Here is a 9,486-nt window from a genome sequence, read left to right on the forward strand (position 1 = left end):
CTTTCTAGGCAAGAGTTTGAACAATTGTGCAGCCAAGAAAGACATAATGCCTAAAACAAAGATATAGATGACGAAATCAGAGAAGGGTGGCATCACTGTTCATGGCTAAACAAGCCGGTTAGAGAAACATGATGTTGACGCTGAAACTCCAGGAGGCTAAGGCACAACACAGTGCACGCAGTGGTTTTTACTCCGAGCTTGTAGGCCTGTCTCAAGCAAGCTGCCGCAAGCAAAAGATAATCAACCATCAAGCAAAGGACACTTGTAATTGAAAAGAAGAGCTCACCTGCAGATGCAAAGAAGAGCTCACCTGCAGCTTGGGACCCTCGATTTTGCCATGGAAGGCTAGCCATACAGAGTGGTGCTTCAATGCCAAAATCCAAGTGAACCGTGCCAAGGCCCACCTAACAACGCCCCATTTCCTCTTACTCCTCTATTTCCCATAACTTAGAAGCATGGTCAAATATTCAGGTGAAATAACAATTTCTGTCCGGTTATAAGTTAAAACATTAAGAAAATAATTTTATAACCAAGAATATGTAAACTAACTTTCATCATCACAGGGATCGATGTACTATTCCCACATTATATCCTGCGGGATTATGTCAATTTACTTGCCTCACTGAATCAGTGTACTATTCTCACATTATATCCTACAGGATTATGTCAATTTACTTCAGCTTCTGTGTCCTTACATGTGCCCTTTTTATGTTCAGTGGAACTGGCCAATATCAAAACTCCTGAAAGCTAAAATTTGGTTATGTGCCGCAAAAGTTCGGAACCAACAAACTATGTTTAGACAGTACGGTGCAAATTCACCAGTGATCAAAAGGCATGGTGCTTGGCTCAAAGAAAATATCCAATCAAATATGTGTGAAACCGAATACTAATAAGAATCCGAGATACATCAAACCAAGGAAATCGATCTGCGAGATGCCCTTGCAGCGCAAGACAACTCCCCCCTTAGCCAATCCCAATCCATAGATGGCAGCTCACAGGTCGCTGCTCGTTGGTGCATTCAGACTTCTCCTTTCCGTCCATGACAGAAAACCTTCTTCTCCTCCTTCTCATTGATCTCCTTGCTATATGTTGTTTGAGAGTCAGGGGTGTGCAAATAATCTCAAAAAAATTCATGGCAACTAATTTGAAAAACTCATGCTGCAAAAACATATCAAGCAATTCAACAAGGAGGTGTGGGTGCTTCATAATAAAAACAAACATTTAGTATGCATGATTTATAGCAGTAAATTTCCAGTGCTGATCTCCATAGTTTTAGCAAAAGTGTACACTAACTATTCTTCAGGCAAATGACGACAGATTCATGAGAAGACATGTGTACCCGATATAATAGATAAAACAACCTACAGTTCAATGCACACAAACGGGACTTAAATGTAGTGAAACAGGGTAGAAAAAACAGATATGATGAATTGGGGAGAAGAAGGTCACTGCCCAACCTGCTAGCTACGAAGCACCGATACGTGAAAAATCTGTGTATCGCCGTCCTGCACGTCACCGATACGGCAACACGCATGATACGGCAGCGATACGGCAGCGATACGCATGATGCTGCGGAAGAGGAGCCTCATGGCGCGAGGAGGAGGATGGATGGTGGAGGCGGAGTGGGATGGAGGCGTGAAGCACGGGAGAAGGAGGCGGCTGTGGGATTGAGGAAAGAAGTCTAGGGTTCCATGACCCATGGGCTTTCCTGGAATCACATCACGCGCGAGATGAGGATTGGTCGAAAACCTCTCGCACCTGACAAACGTCTCACACAGCCAATTGGTGCGAGAGACAAGCCCACCAGTCATATGCTAGGAAAAACGACGAACGGGTGAAAACTAATTTTACCAGGACATGAAGATCAGACGGCCCAGAGTCAAAACGAGCAGGATCAGACGGCCACGAACGCATGAAATCGAGGGAGTTCCGTGGAGAAAAGCTGGCTAGCATCCTTTATTTAATGTTTAAATATATTGTGGTTAACCAACTCTGTAAGCCGTGATATTGGGTGGAGTATAGGTAAAACTTTTGTTCGTATAGGTTCTTTGATTCGAATTGAAAAAAAAAATAATGTTCAGAAGAACTAATTGCTCCAGTATCTAATTACACATGTGGAGCCTTTTTTATTCAATTATTTTCTAGCCAGTATTCATGGTGCTCTTTTTTTCTGTTTAACAAGAGCAGGCAGTGGAGGTCAACTGTCTCTGCACTTGCAACAACAGGAGGGGACAGATTGTATAGTGAAGAGCACACAGAAGGAGAAGATGGAGTTTGTAGTGGGTGCTTCGGAAGCCACCATGAAGTCTCTCCTAGGCAAGTTGGGCAGCCTCCTTGCCCAAGAGTACTCTCTGATCCGTGGCGTCCGCGGCGACATCCAATACATCAATGATGAGCTCGCCACCATGCAGGCCTTTCTTGGCGACCTTGGTTCTGCCCTGGACAACCACGATCGCCGGCTCAGGAGCTGGATGAAGCAGATCCGTGACATGGCATACGACATGGAAGACTGCGTCGGTGACTTAGCTCAACGCCTCCCACAGGACTCTCTCAACGATGCAAAATGCTCCTTCATCGTGACGATAGTCTATGAGCTGTGCACGATACGGCCTCGTCGCCACATTGCTTCCAAGATTGCTGAGCTCAAGGTCCGGGCACAACACATTGCTGAGCGGCGCAGCAGATATGGAGTGGACAACCCAAGCCCAAGCTCTGCAGTTGGAGCCCCCCATGCTGTTACGCATGGCATTGCTGAGCATTTAATGGCGAGCCGTCAACTCATCCGCACGGAGAATCCCGTCGGAGTTAAGGTGGACATGAAGAATCTCGGGGATTGGCTAACCAAAGCCAAACATGATAAAGGCTCTCATCAAGCTGTAGCATCCTTGGTCGGATTCGGCAGCGTGGGAAAGACCACCATTGCCATGGCATTTTACCGAGATTTCAGGAATGAATTTGTCTGTCGGGCGTCAGTCACAGTGTCTCAGAACTTCGACGAAGATGAAGTCCTCAGAGATATTCTTGGGCAAATCAAGCCAACAGACAGTGAGATCAAGCCAAAGGAGGAGGAGCAGGAGGGTAGCAACACAGGGAGGCTGGAGAAGAAAAACCTAGTGGCAGACATTAAAAACTCAGTGAAGCAAGTTGTGCCACTGCTCTTTGGTCACAGGCCTCAAAGCAATGATGGCAGCATACAGAGTAAGATAGAAACAATGAACCGTGACCAACTTATTGAAGAACTGAAAAGGCGTCTGCTTGGAAGGAGGTACCTCCAAACATTGCTTTGCTTTTTCTAAATTACTGGTAGTAACCATTGCAGACTGTCTATATATGCATCAAGTATATATGACCTTTCCCAAATTTCAATGAATCTTAAAACACTTGGATAAAGCTCAGACTACTCAATCTACCCTGTCCTCGATTCCTATATAACCATCCACACACCTAAAGACATGAAAAACCTATAACTGATACAAAATGTAAATGTAGGTAGAAATTTACAAAATATAATAGAACCAAGACTTGTAGTAAAACTCTGATAAAAGCATGTTGTTTAGCACGACAATTTTCATTCTTAAGTATGTACAATGGTAACTGAAAAATGGGAGTTTAAAAAAAATACAAAGTTATGTAACGTGTAGCCTTGCTAACTAAACGCAAAAGATTAAGAGTTAAGGTTGCAGGAGGAATATTTGTGCGACTTTCATAACTGAACTTCAACTTGTTACCAATAGCAAATTTAGTACCACTGCGTATATACAGGTCAAACTTGTTAGTTTGTGTTGAAATTTGAATACATATAGCATTACTCTTGGGCTTGAGAGGATTTTTGTTTTAGAAAAGGTCCAGTATCCGTTTAGCCCACCTGAATATTTTCATTAATGTCACAAAAACACGCAATTGGTTACAGCAAGAGGAGTTAAGCAAAAGCACGGCATAAGGGGGGAACATCTTAAAGCCTGAGCCACAATGTAATGGCCCACCGCCACACTCTTTTATCCTGTTCTCTTATGTAATAATTGACCTCACCAAAAAGGCTTGGCATGTTTTTCCCTATCTTTAGCATTTTAATACATGGATGTCTAGACTGTTACAGCAACGAGGTACAGCACAGATTAAAATATCTAGATAAATTATCATCTTCGGTTTTGACAAAGTAAATATGTGAAGAACTGTGTATTGTATCAATAAAGCAGAAATAAACATCAAATGGGACACAGATCTAGGTGGTCACGACATTGGTGTAACAAAAAAGTTCTCACCTGTATGAACTTAAATTAGCTAGCACGTTTCTTCTCACTTGTATTTTGTTTCGTTTTTTCGCAGGTATCTCCTTTTGATTGATGATATATGGTCTGTAGAAACATGGGAGACCATTAGAAACTGGTTGCCAAATGTTAATGCAACAGATGGTAGAGTAATAGTAACTACAAGATTTCAAGCTGTTGGTGCGGCGTGCTCAGGAAGAGATGGTACTGATTATCTGCATACAGTTAATGTTCTAAGTGAAGCCGAATCCAAAAGTCTATTTCATCAGAGTGCTTCTGAATCCCAAAGCAACGAAGAAAGCGAAAGAAAGGATACAAGATCTCAAGCTGTTGGTACTGAGTCCTCCGAAGAAGATGGTAATGCCGGTGGCAGAGATCTGCTTAATGGTCATGTTTCTGATGCACAAAGCAGCAAAGAAAGCGAAAGAAAGGATACAAGATCTCAAGCTGTTGGTACTGAGTCATCCAAAGGAGATGGAACTGATCATGAACATTCAGCTGATGTTCCTAGTGATGCCGATGCCAAAGGTCTGCTTAATGATCATGTTTCTGATCCAGAAAGTAGCAAAGGAAAGGAGAACCCAGGGGGCCATGAGGAGATATGGAAATATTGTGGGGGGCTGCCTTTGGCCATAGTCACCATGGCTGGTCTTGTGACCTGCAACCCAACAAAAAACAATGATCACTGGAGTAAAGTTTGCAAGTCATTATTTCTGGAGCAGGTGGCTCCCCTTACATTGGAGGGGGTCACAAGGATACTTGATTATTGCTACAATGATTTGCCAGCAGATCTCAAGACCTGCTCATTGTACTTGAGCATATTCCCCAAGGGCTCGAAAATTAGTAGGAAGCGTCTGACCAGGCGATGGATATCTGAATGTTTCGTCACTGAGAAGCAAGGGCTGAGTGCCGAGGAAGTCGCCGAAACATACTTCAATCATCTTGTAAGAAGGAAGATTATACGTCCTGTGGACCACAGCAGCAATGGGAAGGTCAAGTCCTTTAAAGTTCATGACATGATTTTGGAATATATTGTGTCCAAGTCAAGCGAGGAGAATTTTATTACTGTTGTTGGTGGCCATTGGCTAATGCCAACTCCTAGCAACAAAGTTCGTCGACTCTCCATGCAAAGCAGTGGTTCCAAGCATGAGAGTTCAACAAAGGGCATGAACTTGTCTCAAGTGCGGTCACTGACAGTGTTCGGAAGCCAGACCCGACGACTCCCTTTCCATTCATTTAATAATGGAATAATACAAGTGCTAGATCTTGAGGGTTGGAAGGGTTTGACAGATAAACATCTAAATGGCATATGCAAAATGCTTGTGCTGAAGTATTTGAGCCTCCGACGAACAGAGGTTTCTGAGATTCCCTCAAAGATTGAGAAGCTCCAGTATTTGGAAACTCTTGACATAAGGGAGACCAATGTTCAGGTGATGCCCAAAGCTTTTGGCCACCTCAAACGGCTCCGTAGCATGCTTGGAGGGAGTAAAAACCCACGGAAGGCATTGAAGTTACCTGATTTGGAAAATAAGGAGCCGATGAAAGCACTTCGTATCTTGTCAGGGATTGAGATCGATGAGGACTCATCAGCTGTAGCAAGCCTTCATCAGCTGACAGGCCTAAGGAAGCTTGCCATCTACAAACTCAATAAACGAGATGGCAGTCAGACCTTCACACAGTTACGCTCCGCCATCGAGTACCTCTGCAGCTGCGGTCTGCAGACTCTTGTAATCAATGCTGAGAGCTCTGACTTTATTAACTCCTTGGACACCATGTCTGCTCCTCCAAGATACATCATCGGCCTAGAGTTGTCTGGCAAGATGGAAAGGCCCCCACAGTGGATCAAAGAACTCAATAACCTCTATAACCTTACCCTCTCTGTAACGGTTCTTCGGACTGATACTTTCAAGCTCATCCAGGACCTGCCCAAATTGTTTACGCTCACCTTTACACTCAGTGCAGCCAAGGATGATAGGGACATAGTGGACATTCTTGAGGAAAATAAACAGCTTACCGACAGGGAGATCATTATTCCACCTGGAGGATTCAAGAGTCTAAAGCTTCTTCGCTTCTTTGCAACTATGGTGCCAAGGCTGAGCTTTGCAGTTACAGGAAAAGAGGTAATGCCAGCACTGGAGAGGATTGATATGCGGTTTGAAGCCTTTGAAGGGATTTACGGCATTGAGACTCTCAAAAGCCTCCAAGAGGTGCATCTCAGTGTTGGCAATCAAGCAGATGAAATAACCAAGTTCTTGGTACAAGATTTGAAGGACACCCCCAAGTACTTAGATGAAAAGTATGCCAACAAGTGGCCAAAGATAATCACCGAGTGAAGAGACTGGAATATGTCACATTATCTTTTGATTGACCAACAAATCATCTGGTACGTATTGTATAATTAAGTGGGATTGTTTCATCAAGTCTGCATCGCCTTCTCAAGGGCTAAATAAACAGACTGCATCCATTATTGATTCTTGTAATGCATATGTATGTGGCACCGTTGAATCCGTCACTGATTCTCGTAATTTGTACTTCTATTGTAATGTTACTTCCATTATTGATCTTTTTGAACTTACCTCGTGTTCGGTTGTGGTATGTATATATCCCACAGTACATGTTTGATTGAGATTTCTGTACCTTATATTTAACTAAATAGCAGTCACATGGTTCAGTTAGTGTATGCAGGTCTCTTGCCCAAAGTGCTGGAGTTTTAGGAAGGTAGATTGCCTTCAAATGCATGCAGCATTATCCCCCTATGTAGAGTTTGTGTTAACCTTTTTTACCAGGAACTCCAATTTTGTAGGTGTTTGATTGTCTTAGTGAAGCAAAGAAGAAACCCCTGTTTTCTATATCAATGCTCGAAGATTTCTTCTTTGCGACCATACTGTAGCAAACCACACCATGTTTTGTGTTTGGACATTGGCAACAAAGTCATTTATTTTATCATAGGAATTCTCGAATGCATATAAGTTCAATACTACCAGTAACAGTTTTTGAAATTTTGGCTGTGCATACAATCCAAAATGTAAAGTTTCAGAGAGCTCAGGAGAGTAGATCCTACACAGTCATTTATCACATTAATGGATGCTAATCTGAAGAACAAACCAGAAGAGGGGGGAGAGAACAGGGTACCTCGCCTCGGCCGACAGAGCGAAAGAATGATGCAAAGTGTCAATATGATCTGCTGCCAAGAAACAGAGTAGTTACTACTTACTACCACTGCATGCATAGCGTGTCAATATGCAGCCATGAGCAATCAATTGATCTGCATACACATTAATTGCTTTGGAAATTCAGCATAGGGCAAATAGTTGGAATCACCAAAAACAAAGAGAGCTTAGATGGTTAGATCTTACTGGGTGTCTCTGCAATAAGTCAGATCATACCGCAGAGAGCAAAGCTCAATTAAATCAAAACTTATCCTGTCGATCGCATTTGCTTTTTCTAGAGCTTTGAATAATATCTAGCAAGAGTAAGGATAAGCATTTATACAGAGAATTGACCCGCTATTTGTTCAAGATGCTTCAGTAACAAAAAAAAAACCGTGAAAAATGGTCCATTAATTCATACCTTGGGAACTTTAGGCAGTCTCATCCCTCATCGCATAATTCACTTTAGGCTCCCCATAGCTTCCTTCACTTTATCCACAACAGACTCCAATTTGGTGAGCGCGGCCGGCGCGGACGCGCCTCCTCCAGCTCCGGCAGCAAGATTGGAGGACCCGGTTAGGAGCCTCCTGAGGTCGGCGGCCACGTGGGTCTCGTCCTTAGCTGGAGAGCAGGGCCGCGCAGCAGCCGAGGGCGGCCTGGCCGCGGCTGAGTGCGACGGCGGCGGCGGCGGCGGGGGAAGTCGCCATGGGAGTTCCGACGGTACAGCGCTAGGCCCAGCAGCGCCTAATCTTTCTTCTTCTACTACTACTAGTAAATGCGCACCTGCAATGCACGTTAATATTTAGGCAATATATCAATTGCACGTAGATATTAGGTATGCTATTATTTGTGTGTTAATTATGTGATTAGTGCAATATTTGATATGATATTGATTGCACGTTAAACACGTTGAATGCTCGCCATTGCAGCAGTCTAGGTTGTTGGATTGACTTAGTTTGATGGCCGAGATCAGTTGGATCTGCCCCTTTGAATCTTTTTATATTGGTATAGATATAGACTAAGACGTTTCTACAAACTACTTCCTCTGTTCCTAAATATTTAAAGATTTCAACAAGTGACTATATACGGTGCAAAATGAGTGAATCTACACTATAAAATATGTCTATATACATCCGTATATGGTAGTCCATTTGAAATATTTAAAAAGACAAATATTTAGAAATGGAGGGAGTATATATATAGAAATTTTAGGACAAATTATGGAGTAGAGTAAAAAATGCATTGAAAAGATGCCCGCCATCATCTCTCCCCTTTAATTACCCAACCCCCAATAAGCTAAGTGCATGTACAAATTAAGAAGACCATGCATAGAATGTTATTGGTCCTGGCGAGAGAAATGTTATATTTTAATTTAAAGTGCATTACTTTGGACCTCTCCTCCCGACCCCGCGTCCCTCCTAGAGGCGACTCGGGGGGAACCCTAGAAATCCGCCGCCGCCCGCCCCCGTCCCTTCCCTCCTCCTCGCCGCCGCCGAGGGCCGCTGCCGGGCAAAGCCCTGGCAGCGCCGGTGGCGGCGGGGTCTCTCCTCGACGCGACCCCCTCCTCCTAGTCATTGCGTGGCGATCTCGGTCGGATGTGTTTGGCGGCGTGGTGCAGCGAAGTCCCGGCGGCGGCTCAGCATGATGGCTGTGATGGTGGCGCGGCCCCGTATGGTGGTGCTGCCTGTGGCAGCGGCAGCCGGGGGCCTCGGCTCCGTCCTTTTCGACTCGTCCAGGTTCCGAATCTGGCTGGTCGGGATTCGGTCGCTGCTTCCTTCAGGCGTGGCGTCGCCGGGGCTCCTTGGCCGCTGGGCACAATGGTGGTGCTGGCTGCTGGTGGCGCCCGGGTCGGTGGTGCTGTCTGGCAACGGCCGGAGCGCTGATCAGGGGATCTCGGCTCGGATCTGGTGCGTCTTTGGCGTTGGCCAGCGTCCTTGGGGTGCTCACGGCAGGGAGTGTCGTGGAGCGTAGCAGGATGGACGGTGTAGGTGGTGCACCGGTACTACCGGTGGCAGCGGTGTGAGGGAAGCCATGGCAGCGGCGGCGCTGCGAGGCCCGGCCAGGAAGGG

General features: G+C 44.9%; 1 protein-coding gene and 1 long non-coding RNA gene across 2 annotated transcripts; one reads left to right on the plus strand and one right to left on the minus strand.

Annotated features, from left to right (window-relative positions):
- Positions 1-707: 707 nt before the first annotated feature.
- Positions 708-7,732, minus strand: LOC119288384. The gene is made up of 3 exons (XR_005141163.1): positions 7,625-7,732; positions 7,401-7,533; positions 708-1,082 (listed from the first exon to the last, which is right to left on the minus strand). It is a non-coding gene; the product is annotated as an uncharacterized LOC119288384 (long non-coding RNA).
- LOC119288382 (disease resistance protein Pik-2-like) lies at positions 2,267-6,838 on the plus strand. Its single transcript, XM_037568014.1, has 3 exons — positions 2,267-3,265; positions 4,327-4,625; positions 4,740-6,838. The coding sequence occupies exons 1-3, from the start codon at positions 2,268-2,270 to the stop codon at positions 6,599-6,601; spliced, it is 3,159 nt and encodes a 1,052-aa protein (XP_037423911.1). The 5' UTR covers position 2,267; the 3' UTR covers positions 6,602-6,838.
- Positions 7,733-9,486: the final 1,754 nt, after the last annotated feature.

The sequence above is a fragment of the Triticum dicoccoides genome, chromosome 4A (genome assembly GCF_002162155.2).
Source record: "Triticum dicoccoides isolate Atlit2015 ecotype Zavitan chromosome 4A, WEW_v2.0, whole genome shotgun sequence".
NCBI classification, from domain to species: Eukaryota; Viridiplantae; Streptophyta; class Magnoliopsida; order Poales; family Poaceae; genus Triticum; species Triticum dicoccoides.

What these genes read in the sequence shown, in the direction of transcription:
- LOC119288382 (XM_037568014.1), top strand. Translation starts at nt 2,268, where the DNA reads ATGGAGTTTGTAGTGGGTGCTTCGGAAGCCACCATGAAGTCTCTCCTA. An exon ending in AGGCGTCTGCTTGGAAGGAG is followed by an intron (nt 3,266 to 4,326) that starts GTACCTCCAAAC and finishes GTTTTTTCGCAG; the next exon opens with GTATCTCCTTTTGATTGATG. An exon ending in TGAGTCCTCCGAAGAAGATG is followed by an intron (nt 4,626 to 4,739) that starts GTAATGCCGGTG and finishes AGTCATCCAAAG; the next exon opens with GAGATGGAACTGATCATGAA.